General features: G+C 44.4%; 1 protein-coding gene across 1 annotated transcript in view; it reads left to right on the forward strand.

Moving 5' to 3' along the window:
• Positions 1–19683, forward strand: part of LOC309701483 (NACHT, LRR and PYD domains-containing protein 12-like) — a 442279-nt gene that overhangs the window by 263966 nt on the left and 158630 nt on the right. Inside the window, exons 11-12 of the mRNA XM_082525719.1 lie at positions 411–590; positions 2888–3085. Coding sequence (XP_082381845.1) covers positions 411–590; positions 2888–3085 — 378 coding nt within the window. The remainder of the gene's footprint in view (positions 1–410; positions 591–2887; positions 3086–19683) is intronic.

Raw genomic sequence — 19683 nt, forward strand, 5'->3', positions numbered from 1 at the left:
CCAGTGTTGTTAGTCCAGGTCAGAAGATGACTTGTTGGAATGAAAATGAGCTTGTAGTTTGTCTGCTTTAATAATGTGACTGGAAAAAGGTGTTGGACTTCAAATATGTCCATTTCTGTCACACTTCACCTTTAAAAGTGAAGCCATGTGGTTCCTGGAAGGAAAAACACGACTTTTTCAAGTCTTTGTCCTGTTTTTATGAGAAATGTACGACTTTAATGTGAAACATTCAGAGTTTTTTCTCTTGTTGTGTTTGTTTGAAGCTGCTTCCTGTTGGCTTCAGCTGTTTGGAGTTTCCATTTTCTAAACTTCTACATTCTGAACCTTCTTCAGCTCTGAACAGATGATGAAACACTGAATGATTTCAAGCACTTTGTCTAATAAACTTACATCTTTCATTCTTTATACAGATTGATGGTCTGTGGTTTGTCAGATATTGGCCTTGATTATCTGGCAGCAGCACTGAAGTCCAACCCCTCGTATCCCACAGAGGTGGACCTGAGTGGAACCTACAGCAACCTGAAGGACACAGGAGTGAAGCATCTGTGTGGTTTCCTGGAGAATCCACGATGTCGATTTGAAACTCTGAGGTCAGTCAGCATGTTTTAGTTGTGCTGAGATGAATATGATGTGAAAGTTGTGCTGACACTAAACTGCAGACATCAGGCTGATATTATACTGATCCACACTGAGGATCTTCATGGTAAAGTCTGTTTTCTTCTTCTCTGGTTTAGTCCATTGACTGCAGCAGAACAATGTTCACATTTCAAACAGTGATGCTCAACGTATGGCCCGCGGCCCACACGCGGCCTGCCCACCTTTCCTGATTCAGAGAGAGGGGACCCTGATTAACTGTGTAGCTTCTTCCTCACAGTTCTAAGTATCAGACACAACAATGAATAATCCACAGCTGACTGCCTTTAGCAGGTCAAAGGTCACGGCACACAGCACTCTGGGAAACAGTTTGGAGCAGGAATTCTTGCACATTTACAAACTGACACTGCTGCACGGCATGCTGGGTAATGCTAGCTGCTCAGGTATGGGTGTGGTAACGGCTGTGAGACTCTGTGGCTGCAGAACACTGAAGAAGAGAAAAGAGAGGTGGAGGATGAAGAAAAGAGGCGGAGATGAAGCAGAAGTTTTGCTCCAGAGAGGAGCTGTGTCTGTGTGGGCAGGGCTCAGACAGCTCCGCCCACACAGTGACAGTGAAGCAGGTGAAGAGTAATAAATGAAGACAGCAGACAGTATTTGATAAGCTGATGTACAAACATGTAGGTCGTTTCCAAATTCATGGGCTGCATCCTCCTGAGGCCGCATTTGTAGACCGATTACGTCACAGCGACACGTCGAAGGCTGTCCAAATTCGTAGACTCCTCCGAATGCAGCCAACAAATGCGTCCTCCTTTTCCCCGAATTTGAAGGATGGGTCGGGTGTGTCCTTCGTGGCCTACCATATCCCAGAATTCATAGCGCGGCCCAGCCAAACTCCAGTTTCCAACAATGGCGGCCGCTACTAAGTTTTAAAATTACTCATACTAAACTTTTTCGGTCACAAAATAAACTTTTAACATATTTTCAGGCGAGAAAGTAGCTGTGTAAACATCAAATATCTGCTCGGTTTATCAAGATACCGCATATTTGCAAAAGTGCTTCGACGTTTTCGGAGACGTCTGCTACCCACCAGCTCGATAGCTCGCCGGGAGCTCGAGGGTCACTGAAGCCGCCGAGAACGGCACAACTCCTGGCACATCATTTTCAGATCACCGCGGAGTTTCGCTGCTCAGGTTAAACGTGATATATAAGTCACTTAGACAACCTCAAAATGTTATTGTTTGGCTTTTTTCAGTGTTTTGTTTGTTCGTGAGTAAATCGGTTTGGCTGAGATTAAAGTTATTAGATTAGATAAAATAAAACTTTATTAATCCCCCAGGTGGGTTCCTCCTTGGTTTTTACACAGCTGAATAAACGTCAAACAGAAAACTGATTAAACAGAAGTATGAGACGGTCGAGAATTTACGCCAGTGTCCTGTTATATTTTAGATAGCAAGGAGCAGACGGCTGAGTTTATTAAACTCCACCGAGACAGCGGTGACGCTAATCAGAAGGCTAGACCGTCCAATTTCCCCAGCCGTTTACTTCCGGCATACCCGACCTTCTGAGGACCCAGCCCACGTAGACCGCAAAGGCCGGGTCCTCGGGAGGATGCAGCCCATGAATTTGGACACGACCGTAGAATGATGGTGGCAGCTACAGAAACAGGTCCATACAGACTGAAGCGTGTCTCAGTCTGAATGTACACTGCTGTTATAAGAGCTGTGGAAACTCAGGTCAAAAGGACGTAACCACACTGCTGACAGTTCCAGGACATTCACAGAGTTACAGCATCATTTGTGACCATAAAGACAGAAAGCTCATCCAAATCCTGGGATTAAAAGTCTGTCCTGGTGGTGTCCAGTCAAACACGTCTCTGTGAAAGCTTCAATCCAACAGGCTCCAAAGTCCTTCTGCTCATTTCCTCGCCGGGTTCTTGATGCTCCTGTACCATCTCTCTGTCATCCTCCTCGCTCCCTCTTTGCACTCACAGTCTTTGTGCATCATTAACACTCACATGTGGAAAACCAAAGTTTTACTGGGCAGAAGATGATCATCAGTGACTCTGTCTTTAAAACACTCTTGTTAGAAATGTTCGACTTTAATGTGAAACATTCAGAGTTTTTTCTCTTGTTGTGTTTGTTTGAAGCTGCTTCCTGTTGGCTTCAGCTGTTTGGAGTTTCCATTTTCTAAACTTCTACATTCTGAACCTTCTTCAGCTCTGAACAGATGATGAAACACTGAATGATTTCAAGCACTTTGTCTAATAAACTTACATCTTTCATTCTTTATACAGATTGAAGGACTGTGGTTTGTCAGAGATCAGCTGTGATTATCTGGCAGCAGCACTGAAGTCCAACCCCTCCCATCTGAGACAGCTGGACCTGAGTAATGACTCCTCCTCTTCTTCAACTAAGAACAACCTGCAGGATCCAGGAGTGAAGCATCTGTGTGGTTTCCTGGAGAGTCCAGGATGTAAACTTGAAACTCTGAGGTCAGTCAGCATGTTTTAGTTGTGCTGAGATGAATATGATGTGAAAGTTGTGCTGACACTAAACTGCAGACATCAGGCTGATATTATACTGATCCACACTGAGGATCTTCATGGTAAAGTCTGTTTTCTTCTTCTCTGGTTTAGTCCATTGACTGCAGCAGAACAATGTTCACATTTCAAACAGTGATACTCAACGTATGGCCCGCGGCCCACACGCGGCCTGCCCACCTTTCCTGATTCAGAGAGAGGGGACCCTGATTAACTGTGTAGCTTCTTCCTCACAGTTCTAAGTATCAGACACAACAATGAATAATCCACAGCTGACTGTCTTTAGCAGGTCAAAGGTCACGGCACACAGCACTCTGTGAAACAGTTTGGAGCAGGAATTCTTGCACATTTACAAACTGACACTGCTGCACGGCATGCTGGGTAATGCTAGCTGCTCAGGTATGGGCGTGCTAACGGCTGTGAGGCTCCGTGGCTGCAGAACACTGAAGAAGAGAAAAGAGAGGTGGAGGATGAAGAAAAGAGGCGGAGATGAAGCAGAAGTTTAGCTCCAGAGAGGAGCTGTGTCTGTGTGGGCGGGGCTCAGGCAGCTCCGCCCACTCAGTTTGTTCCCTCCTGATTCATCTGCATGTGTTCTGCTTCACACTGCTCACCTCCACCAAAGACTTCACAAACATCTTCTTTCTTTGAGTCCAGTTTGTCCCACAAACACTTCCAAATCTCCTCCTCTGAGATTCTGCAGCTTCTTGCAGTGTGACTCAGCTGACTTCTGACAGACCACAGACTGGCACAGCATCCACATGTGTCTCCTTTCAAACAGGCTCTTGATGTTTCCTCCCACATCATTCTGGCCTCTCAGTCTCCTTTGTTCTCCAGCTCTGTAGCTCCAGCTGGTGAAGCTTCAGTTTTCCATGTTGGTAACAGTAAACTACAGCCTCTGCTGTCAGCTGGGTAACTAAACAGAGCTGCAGCACGTCTCTGCGGTGGTGCTACATCCAGCCTGCAGACGGCCGTCTACATGTTGTAGTGGTTTACAGTCACCAGGGGGCGCTGTCCCAGCCATGCAGGCAGTGGGCTGCTCTGCTTGTGCTGTTGTTGGTGAAGCTGAAGTGAAAGCGAGAGTTAAAACACTGAACAGTGTCCACTGAGCTTCTCATGCTCAAAGAAGTTTAACAGGAAGGACGACTCGTCCATCAGGCGTCCAGCTGTCCGTGACCGTGTCCACAGCAGAGTGTGACTGAGGCTTCATGCTAACACGCACACATGAAGCTAATACCACCACGAGCAGCTGCTCAGTGGATTTGGAGGACAAATGTCTGCAGCTTCTCACAGGCAGTATGCAGAATGTGGATCTCCACAAAGACTGTGGAGAGCTCGTCCCACACTCTAAATCCACACTTGTCTGCACAAAACTTCTCACACGTTCCCGTCACAAGTGTCTTCTAAGTGAAGCTACCAGGTTCAGGTCCAGCTTGTTTATCTGGAGCTGCAGGAGATGATCCATCCTCACAAAGCAACACAGACAGCAGATATGCAAACACACAACACAACCAAAGGATTCTCTCTGCATGTCTGTGGCTGATGCTGCTGGAACGAAGCTGTTTGAAACCTTGTTGTTCTGCACTTTGGGACCAGAAGAGGAAACTGAAGCTCTGTGCAGAGGGTCCAATGGAAGCAGCCAAGCGCTGTAAGTGTCTGCTGTACAGGGATGCTGGTTCAGCTGTGGCTCAGTTTCACAGTGTGACTCAATAAAAGCAGCAGGAAATCAAAGCTTGATGCTTTCATCAGTGTGGAAATAAGAAAGTTTCCTGTGACAGACGCTGGAGCTCTTTCACTCTCAGCTTCACAGTTTCAGCTTCAAACTTCTTCCAACATGTTTCTAACACGGCCACATTCCACCTTAATGGAGCTGATATCTTGTGCATCAGCACATTTTCTAAAGGCAGCGATCACATCTTTAGTTTTGGATGTTTAACTGCAGATTGTTTATGTGTTTATAGCACATTAATTACAGCAGCAGCGTTGACCACAGTGCTGTACAAGAATCCAAGATAACTATTAAAATAACTCCTAATATTAATATCACACATCAAATATCAAATAACTCTCATGCTGTATTAAAAGCCAGTGAATACAAATGTGTTTTCAGAGCAGATTTACAGAGACTGACAGCAGGAGCTGGGGCTGTTCGATAGAACGATGTATATATGATGACCATATGAAAACGTCTATCGTTTCATATCACGCTCTTTGTTTCCTGCTTATGTGTTTGTGTTTTCCAGATAAAGCTTTCAAAATAAATCTGAAGATCCTGTTGAGAGTTTTCAAAATAAACACAATACATTACTGCGGTCGCTGGTTTATCGAGTTACGTTCTAAAAATAAGTCTCAGAATGAAGTAGCAGCTTTATGTTTTACAAGTATTATAGAAGTTTTAAGGCAGTTAAACCCTCACTGCACACTTTCTACACTTTTCTCAGACAGGCATGAACATTTTCACACTTTTCTCTCTTGTTTAAACAAAGTTCAAACCTTCATAGAAAAATAAGTTCATTATTAAAGAGTGAAAGCAAAGTGTTTCTGAAATGTGTCAAATCAGCCTTTGCTGGCATTAAATGAGCTTCTGTGTGAGGAGCACTCGTCCATGGCCTGGGCTCCTCGCTGTCAGGTAAAGTTTCATAAAGCTTTTGAGTTTTTATGCAGATAATGTTGGTGTCCAGCACGATGTTCTTTTTCCTGCGGTCACTGATCCACAAAGCCAAAGCTGACTCCATCCTTACGATGTTCTTGTTGTGGACAGTTACAACCTTTTTGCCTCCTTGTTGAAACTATGATGGTCAGCATCTTCCTCTGCCTTTGGCTGCTACCACAGGTGCAAAACGTCTCGTCATCATTGTTGTTTGTTGGGGACAAAACGTACAAACATACAGTGCAGCACTGCAGAGTCACACTGCTGTAAATTTGAACACATTCTGTACTGTACAGGAGACACGGCACGAGATTGGCTGACAATGGTCTACAGCCAATCAGGACGCAGAACACAACGCGCTGTAAAAAACAAAAGCATGCAAAATTGCACAAAAAAGATCAGCGAAACAGCGAGGCCGCCAAAGGTGAACTGTGTTACAGCGAGGGACCAGCGTATATGTGGTTGTTGGGACGATAAATGTCTTTGAGCTTGTGTCAGAAGACGAGCTGCAGCTTTCTGGACCAGCTGCAGTCTTGCCAGGCAGGTCCCACTAACTCCAACATATAAGGAGTTACAATAATCCAGCTGGGACGTCATGAAAACGTGGATCGCCCGTTCAAGGTTTTTAAAAGATATAAATGATCTCACCTTAGATAAAAGCCTCAGTTTGAAGAAAGACCGCTGTACAACTGAGCTCAGCTGTTTTTCAAAGGTCACATTGCCGTCAAATATAAGCCCCAAATGTAATAATCAGAATCGTGTTTATTGGCCAAGTATATGTGCAGACACATACAGGGAATTTGGTTCCGGTAGATGGTGGCTCTCAAGCACAGCAATGTAAATCACACACACACACACACACACACACACACACACACACACACACACACACACACACACACACACACACACACACACGTCTATATATACACATTACACATACATACACAAAGCTGTGTAAACCAACTGTAAATAACGAATCTTAACTTATATACATAAAATACAGAAATGAATGAGGTGGAATGAATACTACAAAATGTACATAAGGTGCAGCTGCAGTCTGGCAGTGGGAGCAGTGTGACAGGTCAATGGTTAAGAAGGGAGATGGCGAGGGGAAAGAAACTGTTCCTGTGTCGGGTGGTCCTGGTCTGCAGGCTTCTGTACCGTCTGCCAGAGGGCAGCAGATCAAAAAGTCTGTGTGCAGGGTGTGAGGGGTCTGTGATGATTTTCCCTGCCCGTTTCCTGGTTCTTGAGAGGTACAGATCCTGGATGGAGGGCAGGGACGTGCCGATGATCCTTTCTGCTGCCCGTACAGTCCGCTGCAGTCTGCTCCTGTCCTGTTTAGTGGCTGCTCCATACCAGACTGTGATGGAGGAGCACAGGACAGACTCAATGACCGCAGTGTAGAACTGGATCAGCAGCTCCTGTGGAAGACTGTACTTCCCCAGTTGTCTCAGGAAGTACATCGTCTGCTGGGTCTTTTTGAGGATGGCGTTGATGTTGGTCTCCCACTTCAGGTCCTGGGAGATGGTTGTACCCAGGAACTTGAAGGTCTTCACAGTTGACACAGGGCTGTCTGATATGGTGAGAGGGAGCAGAGTTGAGGGATGTCTCCTGAAGTCCACTGTCATCTCTACAGTCTTAAGAGTGTTCAGCTCCAGATTGTGCTGACTGCACCAGAGTACCAGCCGCTCAACTTCCTGCCGGTATGCAGACTCATCACCATCTTGAATGAGGCCAATGACAGTGGTGTCATCTGCAAACTTTAGGAGTTTGACAGCAGAGTTATTGGAGGTGCAGTCGTTAGTGTAGAGGGAGAACCGTAGTGGTGAGAGGACACATCCTTGAGGGGCACCAATACTGAGGGACCGGGTTTCAGAGGTGATCTCCCCCAGCCTCACTTGTTGCTTTCTGTCTGTCAGGAAGCTGGTGATCCACTGACAGGTAGCTGGTGACACGCTGAGCTGGGAGAGTTTGGAGGAGAGAAGTTCAGGCACAATGGTGTTAAAAGCCGAACTAAAGTCCACAAACAGGACCCTGGCATAAGTTCCCGGGCGGTCAAGGTGTTACAGGATGTAATGCAGCCCCATGTTCACTGCATCATCCACCGACCTGTTTGCCCGGTAGGCAAACTGCAGAGGGTCCAGCTGGTGGCCTGTAATGTCTTTCAGATGGGCTAACACCAGTCGTTCGAAGGATTTCATGACCACAGACGTCAAGGCGACAGGTCTGTAGTCATTCAGTCCTGTGATGGTGGGTTTCTTGGGAACAGGGATGATGGTGGAGCGTTTGAAGTAGGAGGGAACTTCACACAGCTCCAGGGATCTGTTGAAGATGCGAGTAAAGATGGGAGCAAGCTGTTCAGCACAGGTTTTGAGGCAGGAGGGTGAGACGCCATCTGGTCCGGGGGCTTTCCTGGGCTTCTGTTGGCTCACATCCTGAGTGTGTATTCTGAGTTTCAGGGAGGAGGAAAGGGGGGTGAGAGGTGTGGTGGAGGTCGTTGAATCTGGATGCGATTTAATAAAAGAGCTGAACCAGTCTAATAGAGCGCCCTTGATGCCGCCATGCTCCAATGGTGAGGTCAAGATGCTGTGGTCAAGGCAGCGGTCAGATCCAAAAGCACAGCGGAGTCTCCTGATCAGTGGCTGATAAAAGATCATTAAGAACTTTCCAAAGTGCAGTTTCAGTGCTGTGAAGAGCTTTAAAACCAGACTGAAACCTTTACAACAGATTGCAGCTGAACAAATATAATCTTTTACAAAATCTTCGACAGGAAGGGAAGCTTTGAAATAGGCCTGAAATTTGAGCGGACAGAGGATCCAGATCAGGTTTTTAGTACAGGCTGTACAACAGCATGTTTAAAACAGGCTGTACAACACCTGAACTAAGACTGCTGTTAAAAATCGCTAAGATGTCGGAACCGACAACCTTTAAAATCTTTTTAAACACGTGTTGGAACAACATCATTTGGACAAGATGATGTCTTTATAGCATCACATCGTTCCTCCACCTGATCAAACCACACAGGCTCAAACTGATCAAAAACAGCTGAGCAGGTGAATATTTTAGCCCCGGTGCGATCTCGGGCGAGAGTATCGATGATGGCCAAAGGGCAGCGTCCAGCTCTACGGCCGCTGAAGAGCAGACTCAACAGACGCGCGTGATGTGGATCCTACTGCTCTAAAACTGCAGCTTCTTCAATCCATTAAAGAGGACATTAGTACGCTGTTAAAAGAAGAACTCAGAAATGCATTGAAAGAAGATTTTGACAATATAAGGGCTGACGTGCAAGGACTGAGAAATGAGATCGCTAACAGCATGGCGGCGACGTGCAGCGAAGTTGATGGAGTAAAGGTTAGAGTGAAAGAAGCTGAGGATGGGCTGTCAATGTAGAGCGATGAGGTGACCACCCTGCAGTCTACAGTAGAGAGTATGAAGGAGGAGCTGTCTGACCTGAAGGATAAATGTGATGAAGGCAGGAAGCGGAGAGCTAACATCCACATCATAGGGATCCCAGAGGGCCTGGACTCGAGCTCCTCCACGGCCGTATCCGTGCTACTACGTGAAGTGCTGGGTATGGATAAAGACGTTATTGTCGACCGCTCACACAGGAGCCCTATCCTGAGAAAGCCAGCTGGTGACCCGCACGCCGTCATAGCCGAGCGTCACTACTACCAGGATTGTGTGGCTACGCCGTGCCAGGGCCCAAGCCCCGCTTGAGTTTAACGGACAACCTATTGCAATATTACGACTGGGCGATATGACCCAAAGTTCATATCTCGATATTCTTTAGCTGGATGGCGATATACGATATATATCTCGATATTTTTAAAGCCAGAAAGTACGAACAAAAAGAGAGTTCTTAGTCAAAGCTGTGTCCCAAATCTCACACAGGCACATTTATTAACATACAGCGTAGATGTACATGAAACAATTACTCAGGAATAAATGATCAGCATTTATTAAATAATAATGCTCCATAAATAAAAGAAAACAATGTTGTTTTTGTGCATAACAAAAAGCTCACAATCGTGCAGTCAAAATGTAAACAGACGCTGAGCATAATAACAAGCAGCTGCTCTGTTCCCAGGTTCTACTGCGTGACTGACAGCCTGGAGTTTGAAACCCTCTTTGTAACCGTGTCTCTTACAGGTGCCATTTATGGTCCTTATACACACTCAATACAGTAATATTACGTTGAAGCAGAGTACGTATCACTCCGCGAGGCTCCTCGTAGCTGTAATGCTCCAACAATCCATCAAGCGGTGCGGCCTCGTAGCTGAGCAAAGTCGTACCAAAACATCTTTTGAAAGGTTTCTGAGCGCCGTGTAGCACATAAAATCGGTTCGAGGTCAGTAAGCACAACCAGAATTCATCCATAAGGCGCACTGTCGATTTATGAGAAAATTACAGGATTTTAAGTGCAGAAAACATAGTTTATGGTTTTCATTTGATCTTAGCAAATATCTACGCCTCTAATTGGGACGATCACAGATTTTTCACTAATGTCTTTGCGCGGCTCCCCAATATGTCATCACACAATATCATCTTTGAGGGAGACCTAAACTGCTCATTATCTGCTATGGACCACAGTTCACACAAAAGTACACTTAGTCCAAACTCAGCATGCGTCATTCAGAGCTTTCTTGATAATTATGGGCTGGCTGATGTATGGAGATTTCATAATCCTGCTTCACATCAATACTCTTTTTTTTTTTCTAATGTCCATAAAACATATATTTGTATAGAAAAACGTCTCCCTTTAGTTACAGAATGTGATTATAAGACTCTGGTGATTTCTCCTCTTGTTTTTTCAATGTGTATTCCTGATGCCTGCTCCAACTATCAGCCATGGAGATTCAACTCAGTGTTGTTAGCAGATGAAGAGTTTGTCAGTTACAAAAGGTCTCAAAGAGATTTTTTTTCTATTAATCAGACCCCAGAGATGTCATCATCAGTCATTTGGGAATCTCTAAAAGCATCTGAGAGGCCAAATAATTTCATTTTGTGCCAAACAAAGTGCAACACTGAAAGAACATCATCCATAAATATTGAGTAAGAACTGGACTCTCATACAGCGAGACTCAAATGCCTTTAAACATCAGCTTATCCTGCTGATCCAAGTCCAACACTGAGTTTGTAAAAACATGTTTGTCAATCAGTTTGTTTGGTTTCTGAGGAAAATGATTCAATAACTTGCTGCTAATACACAACATTTCATCATATTTCCTCATAACCCTCTTTTGTCTGACCATTTGATCCCATTTGAATTTGCAATAAAGGATCCACAGAGTTTGGTGACAATAATGACAGTATATGTTTGTGTGAAAGTGCTGGAAGCAAATGAGTGTGTGATGTTCTTTCAGTGTTGCACTTTGTAGACGCTCCCTGAGCACTGGTCTCACAGCCAGCTGCACATAGAGACCAGTGTTGTTAGTCCAGGTCAGAAGATGACTTGTTGGAATGAAAATGAGCTTGTAGTTTGTCTGCTTTAATAATGTGACTGGAAAAAGGTGTTGGACTTCAAATATGTCCATTTCTGTCACACTTCACCTTTAAAAGTGAAGCCATGTGGTTCCTGGAAGGAAAAACACGACTTTTTCAAGTCTTTGTCCTGTTTTTATGAGAAATGTACGACTTTAATGTGAAACATTCAGAGTTTTTTCTCTTGTTGTGTTTGTTTGAAGCTGCTTCCTGTTGGCTTCAGCTGTTTGGAGTTTCCATTTTCTAAACTTCTACATTCTGAACCTTCTTCAGCTCTGAACAGATGATGAAACACTGAATGATTTCAAGCACTTTGTCTAATAAACTTACATCTTTCATTCTTTATACAGATTGTGGAGCTGTGATTTGTCAGAGATCAGCTGTGATTATCTGGCAGCAGCACTGAAGTCCAACCCCTCCCATCTGAGACAGCTGGACCTGAGCAGGAACTACAAGCTGCAGGATCCAGGAGTGAAGCATCTGTGTGGTTTCCTGGAGAGTCCAGGATGTAAACTTGAAACTCTGAGGTCAGTCAGCATGTTTTAGTTGTGCTGAGATGAATATGATGTGAAAGTTGTGCTGACACTAAACTGCAGACATCAGGCTGATATTATACTGATCCACACTGAGGATCTTCATGGTAAAGTCTGTTTTCTTCTTCTCTGGTTTAGTCCATTGACTGCAGCAGAACAATGTTCACATTTCAAACAGTGATACTCAACGTATGGCCCACGGCCCACACGCGGCCTGCCCACCTTTCCTGATTCAGAGAGAGGGGACCCTGATTAACTGTGTAGCTTCTTCCTCACAGTTCTAAGTATCAGACACAACAATGAATAATCCACAGCTGACTGTCTTTAGCAGGTCAAAGGTCACGGCACACAGCAGACAGTCAGAAATATTCTAACTCTGATCATTTATCAGTTGTGACACTGTGAGACTTGATCAGAGGTGTGATCATCACAGCAGAGGCCTTTGTGTCAAAGTCACTGAGGATCAAACAGAAACACATGAAGCAGATTTTCCTCTTCTGGCTTTTTATAGCAGATAACCTTCAAAATATTCTGCAGTCGATCAAAAACTGAAGCAAACCATGAAGCAACATGTGAACATGAGCTGATGCTGCTGAAGTGAAGCAAAGTTACAGAGGTTTGATTACAGACACAGCTGAGAGTTTGTAATCTGTCATCATTTTAAAAAGTTTCCATGGAACAGCAGAAATGAGGCTTTACTGTCAGAGGCCGACAGCACTGAACACAACAGCAGACTGGTGGCTAATAAACAGTGAATGATGCAGAAACAGATGTTTGAAGCTGTTCTTGGAGTACACTGAGAGAGAGAGAGCTGTGCAGGCAGGAACAGCCAAAGTCAGAGAGAATTCATGAGCATATTTATCAAACGTGAAGCAGAGTTTGGATCTTCTTTTGCTGCTGCTTCACTCAGTTTTGGTTGGAGACAGATGAAACCTGCAGCTTCAGGATCTGTGAGCTGTCCACTTTCAGCCCCGACGCCGTGTCCGTGTACGTGCCGTCGAGTGAACGATCCACGCTCTGTGTTTCCATCTTTGTGTGTTTAGCTGCTCTCATTTACTGTTTTAGCTGTTTGCTGCTTGTTGAAATAGTTTGTGAGCTTTAACCTGAGATTCTGGCAAAATACATTTATATGAAACATCGATTCAGGATTGAATGAATCAACATCGTTTTATTCAAATTAAAACCATTTAAATGGGAACATGAATTTTTTACAGCCGCCTCTAATGCTGGGTAATGTCAGCTGGTCCATGTGCAGCTGGCTGTGAGGCTCAGGGAGCGTCTACAAAGTGCAACACTGAAAGAACATCATCCATAAATATTGAGTAAGAACTGGACTCTCATACAGCGAGACTCAAATGCCTTTAAACATCAGCTTATCCTGCTGATCCAAGTCCAACACTGAGTTTGTAAAAACATGTTTGTCAATCAGTTTGTTTGGTTTCTGAGGAAAATGATTCAATAACTTGCTGCTAATACACAACATTTCATCATATTTCCTCATAACCCTCTTTTGTCTGACCATTTGATCCCATTTGAATTTGCAATAAAGGATCCACAGAGTTTGGTGACAATAATGACAGTAGATGTTTGTGTGAAAGTGCTGGAAGCAAATGAGTGTGTGATGTTCGTTCAGTGTTGCACTTTGTAGACGCTCCCTGAGCACTGGTCTCACAGCCAGCTGCACATAGAGACCAGTGTTGTTAGTCCAGGTCAGAAGATGACTTGTTGGAATGAAAATGAGCTTGTAGTTTGTCTGCTTTAATAATGTGACTGGAAAAAGGTGTTGGACTTCAAATATGTCCATTTCTGTCACACTTCACCTTTAAAAGTGAAGCCATGTGGTTCCTGGAAGGAAAAACACGACTTTTTCAAGTCTTTGTCCTGTTTTTATGAGAAATGTACGACTTTAATGTGAAACATTCAGAGTTTTTTTCTCTTGTTGTGTTTGTTTGAAGCTGCTTCCTGTTGGCTTCAGCTGTTTGGAGTTTCCATTTTCTAAACTTCTACATTCTGAACCTTCTTCAGCTCTGAACAGATGATGAAACACTGAATGATTTCAAGCACTTTGTCTAATAAACTTACATCTTTCATTCTTTATACAGATTGGAGCGCTGTGGTTTGTCAGAGATCAGCTGTGATTATCTGGCAGCAGCACTGAAGTCCAACCCCTCCCATCTGAGAGAGCTGGACCTGAGCGACAACAACCTGCAGGATCCAGGAGTGAAGCATCTGTGTGGTTTCCTGGAGAGTCCAGGATGTAAACTTGAAACTCTGAGGTCAGTCAGCATGTTTTAGTTGTGCTGAGATGAATATGATGTGAAAGTTGTGCTGACACTAAACTGCAGACATCAGGCTGATATTATACTGATCCACACTGAGGATCTTCATGGTAAAGTCTGTTTTCTTCTTCTCTGGTTTAGTCCATTGACTGCAGCAGAACAATGTTCACATTTCAAACAGTGATACTCAACGTATGGCCCGCGGCCCACACGCGGCCTGCCCACCTTTCCTGATTCAGAGAGAGGGGACCCTGATTAACTGTGTAGCTTCTTCCTCACAGTTTAATGTGAAACATTCAGAGTTTTTTCTCTTGTTGTGTTTGTTTGAAGCTGCTTCCTGTTGGCTTCAGCTGTTTGGAGTTTCCATTTTCTAAACTTCTACATTCTGAACCTTCTTCAGCTCTGAACAGATGATGAAACACTGAATGATTTCAAGCACTTTGTCTAATAAACTTACATCTTTCATTCTTTATACAGATTGGAGAGCTGTGGTTTGTCAGAGATCAGCTGTGATTATCTGGCAGCAGCACTGAAGTCCAACCCCTCCCATCTGAGAGAGCTGGAGCTGAGCTGGAACAACAACCTGAAGGATCCAGGAGTGAAGCATCTGTGTGGTTTCCTGGAGAGTCCAGGATGTAAACTTGAAACTCTGAGGTCAGTCAGCATGTTTTAGTTGTGCTGAGATGAATATGATGTGAAAGTTGTGCTGACACTAAACTGCAGACATCAGGCTGATATTATACTGATCCACACTGAGGATCTTCATGGTAAAGTCTGTTTTCTTCTTCTCTGGTTTAGTCCATTGACTGCAGCAGAACAATGTTCACATTTCAAACCTTCAAAGAAGAAGAAAAATCCTCCAGTGGAAAATTCACTGTGAAACTCTCAAACTCTTCATTGCACCTTAAAGTCTGTCTGACACTGAAATCCAAAGCAAAATGTGCGTTTGCTTTACAGACAGCAGTCCAACACAAACATACACACATCATCCAAAACACAGTCCAACATCCAAATCTCCTCCACTGCCAGCATGAATGATGGGAAAGAGAAGGAGCAACACTCTGACATTCAGGGTTAGAATGAGTTTCATCAAGCAGACTGTGAAGATCAAAGCTGCATTAGAAAGCTTACATGAATGAATGAGTGGACAGAAGTGGACAGAGATCATCTGAAGCACTTCAAAGGCTTTAAATCAGCACATTTCTCTTTATTCTTTTATCAACTCTGTTAGTTTCTCTCAGTTTTCTGTGGAATGAAGCTAACAGCAGGCTAATAAGATGCTGACCAATAGGTTTCTATTAAAGGTTGTAATTTGTATATGAAAAAGTGCTTTGGCTCAGCAGGGATCAGCTTACAGGTAGAATACAGCTGCTGGATGGGATTAGCATGTCATAGCTATCTACCAAACTGCTAACTGGGGGATTTCAGGCCATCTATGGATCATTTTTGCTAACTGTTTATTCAGCTTAGGCTCACAGGGCTGCAGCCTGTGCCCTAGCTGTCATAGGGCAAGAGGCGTGGTCCACCTGCACAGGTGAGCAGTCCATCACAGGGCCAACAGACAGAGAAGCACTCCCTCACATCCACACCTACAGCCAATGTAGAAGCACCAATGAACCTAAGCAGCATTTCATTGGACTGTGGGGGAACATCCAACCTCCACAGAAAGGCCCAGCTGACCAACAAGCTTCAACCTACAACCTTCTTGCTCTAAGGCACTAGTGCTAACCACTTTTGCCCATTTCAGCCCAAATCCTGCATCTTCCTGTTTCTGACTCCAGGCCAGCTCCACTAACACTTTCTCATCAGACACTGCCACCTAGTGGAGGAAGTCTTAGTTCCATTTGAAGCTTCAGATTACAGTTAGTTCCTTTACAAAGAGGTGGAGGTGGTGGGGCCACAGCACCATCATCACTGAGTGCCATAGGACACTTAACCTTTGTTTCCATATGCTGGCAACTTCCTGTTGTTCCAAGGAGGACTGGAAAATGTGTGAAAATCTCCCAGTCAGTTCCTCACAGCACACTTCAATCATTTCCCTCCCACAGCATCAGGACCAGGGCTTTTTCTCTCTTTGGTCCCACTAAGAGATTTCCACACAAACACCTCATCAGTGGGACTCTCAGAGCTACCAGCCCTTTGCTACAATCACAAAGCTCTTCATTGAAATCAATGATATCAAAGCTGGAATCAAATGAGTCCAAGTCTTCTGCTGATTCAGCATCACATTCATCTTTGCTCCTTGTCCTGCATCCCCACCATGGACTTCATTCCTTTCCAAGCCAGCCTTGAGTGTCCTTTATTCAGCTCATCCTCTGCTTTACTTTTACACCTGATTTTAGCTGCTTTATCTCTCTTTCAACAGGTTTCTGTGCCTCAATCTTTTTCTTCTCTCCCTCATAACAAGACAGCTTCTTCTGCCTGAGAACATGTTGGAGTGATTTACTAATCCAGGGCTGCTTATTGGGGAAAATACTTCCTGTTTCCAAAGTAATCCCCATTTTTCCCAGAAAGAAATGTCAGTAGAAATCGATGATCTAAGTGAGAACATGAGCCTTTCAAAAGTCCCAGTGGGTGCAGTCAAAGCAGTCCCTCAGTCCCAGTATAGAGTCTTTGGTCCAGACTGGAACAACTGTGTGCCCAGTTTGAGCTCTCTTCAGTGCTGTGACCTGACAGACCCAGAGGGGCCATCACATCACATTTAGAAGCTCCCCTGATGGAGCCACAACACATGTCCAATACTTAGTCTGTCTTGTTGGACCAACTGGAAGAAATGATTCAAGGACTTAGTCACAGAACAGAGATTCAAATCTCCAAAATCCAACTGGCTGCATCAGGACATATAGTCTGAAACTCTGCACAGTTTCCTGTTTGAAGCTGCTTCCTGTTGGCTTCAGCTGTTTGGAGTTTCCATTTTCTAAACTTCTACATTCTGAACCTTCTTCAGCTCTGAACAGATGATGAAACACTGAATGATTTCAAGCACTTTGTCTAATAAACTTACATCTTTCATTCTTTATACAGATTGATGAACTGTGGTTTGTCAAAGATCAGCTGTGATTATCTGGCAGCAGCACTGAAGTCCAACCCCTCCCATCTGAGAGAGCTGGACCTGAGATACAACAACCTGAAGGATCCAGATGTGAAGCAGCTGTCTGATCTTCAGCAGAGTCCAGACTACAGACTGGAGACTCTGAGGTCAGTAGAGTGATGGAGTGAGTGGGTGGTGCTGTCAGCAGTATTGTACTAAACACAGTCAGTATGAAACAAAGATCCAGTGTTTCCTGTAAAGCTGCAGCTTCTCAGTGAAGCTGTGAGAGGAGAACGGTGACAGGCTTCAGGATTGGACACAAACACTTCCTGTTTCTCACCTTTATGGTCACCATAGTAACGGCTGACACGCTCTGATCAAACACTGTCAACAGCCAATCAGCTCTCTGAACAAAGCAGCACGCAGACCAATGACTGCATTGATTTCCAAGTTTAAAGCAGTGAAGAACACAGTCTGTAGGTGAGGAAGAATTTAGTGAGAGCAGATGTTTGGATGGAATTCCTCCAGTTAACAGCTGGAACCGTCCATCTGGATTGTTGGGCTTGTTGTTGGGGTTCCTACAGAGCTCAGAGTGGACACACCAAGGTTCTTCTAATGAATGAAAGTCCAAACTCAAACTAGGAGGGAAAAACATTTTCAGCAACTTCAATAAAAATCCAAAGATTAGAAAAAGTGAAGCAACAATGAGTCCTAGTACAGTCCCAGCACTGACGTCCCTGCTGCTCTTTATACTGGATGTGCTGCATCACTGACTGACAGCTGATGAAGAGTCTCTGGAAACACTCGTTTATCTCCTCTGCTCTTCCTCCTTCTCTCTGCAGGTGGAGGTCGTGGCAATAAACAGGACGGTGTGTGTGCTGAGAGAGGAGCAGCTGTGTCCTGATGATCCAGAGAGGTTGAAGCAGCAGCAGCTTGTGTGTAGAGACGCTCTGACTGGGCCATGTTACTGGGAGGTGGAGAGGAGAGCTTCATCCAGCAGTGACTGACAGAGGAATGAAGTGCAGATGACTGTCAGTGCTGCAGAGTGAACTGCTCTGAGAACAGCTCCACTGTCAGACACAATGTAGAGTCCAGCATCAGCCCTGTGTGTCCCTCTGGATCTGACAGAGGATCATCAGTGTATCTGGACTGCTCTGCTGCTGCTCTGTCCTTCTACAGTCTCTGCACAGTCTCTGTCTCACTCTGGAAAGATTTTACAACTTGTTGTAATTACAGAACGTTAATATAATATTCAAACATGTGATCTTCTCTTTATTTCTGAATCTTTACCAAATAAAGAAAAACCAAACTAACAAACAGAAGCTGTCGTGTCCTTTTTCACCACATCTGTGAATCTTTTCTGTGTTTTTCCTCTTTTCCTCCTTCCTGCAGCTCCATCTTCATCATTCTGTGTCCAGTATATGTGAACACGTCCAAAGCATCTGAGCCTCATGTTACCCGTTTGTGTGAGTTACGCCTGTCGTTGTGTTGTGGTGTATAAATAAGGGGCAGGAGACAGCGCTGGATCTCTGAGTTCTTTACTCTCAATTTCTGCAACATCTGCAATATCTAGAAATGCAAACCTGTGAGCTGTGTGTGTTGTGCGTCTGCTCGGCCACCTCTCCTCCGGCCGTGCTGGAAGCAGCTGTGCGTTTGACAGTTTTATCGACTCGACAATAATCGAACAAATCAAATGTTCAAAAATATCAACTTAAGCACTTCAAAGTCAACAAAAAGCTTAAAACAATGAAATAATATTTCACTGACAAAACAACAGCTCATAAGAACGATACACAAAATAATACAGAAACAAACAAATAAAAGTTATTAACCAGGATCCATGTTTTTGTCACAAACACTGAATCAGCTGATTCACTCTTTATGTTTCTGAGTTTGTTTTGTGATTATAGTTCTGGTTTCTGTTTCTGTGTCTTCACTGTGTCCCACGTCTCCTTACTTTGGACTCTGTGTTATATTTCCTGTTTTACTTTGACAGTCCTGTGTTACTGTTTCCTGTCTCGTGTGTGTAATTGGTCCCAGCTGTGTTTCCCTCCTGCCTCCCGTTCCCTGATTACTAAACTGCGTCCACGCCGCCGGCGCTCCTCTCCACAGCTGGATTCCAGGATTTCAGAGCATCCAGCTGTGGTGAGTGATGGAGACACTTTCTCTGCTCCCTCAGTAATCAGGACAGTTTATTGAACATCAGAGGACATAAAGGACTGTTTTTCACCTGCCCGTTCTGAACCTGGACATTAAAGACTGCTGGCTTCAAGGACATTAATCCCAGTGTCAGCCAGCCAATAACAGCCTGTGTTTTTCAGCTCTTTAGGAGTCAGAAATGAGAAAGACACAGACTGCTAACCGCTCCCTGCAGGAAATAAGCTCCGCCTCTTCCTTTCCTGTATATGAGTGATTCTGACATGAGACACAATGAGTTTCCTGTTTATTGTGACTTAAAGCGAGCAGCAAAGACACTAAACTGTGTGTTTCCAGCTGAAGCTGCTTTTTGTGTTGCTCCCACAATCCTGTCTAAAACAGTCAGTGAGGAAAACTCAGTTTATGCTTCCAAGCTCATT

The sequence above is a fragment of the Aulonocara stuartgranti genome (genome assembly GCF_965226115.1).
Source record: "Aulonocara stuartgranti genome assembly, chromosome: 23".
Taxonomy (NCBI): Eukaryota; Metazoa; Chordata; class Actinopteri; order Cichliformes; family Cichlidae; genus Aulonocara; species Aulonocara stuartgranti.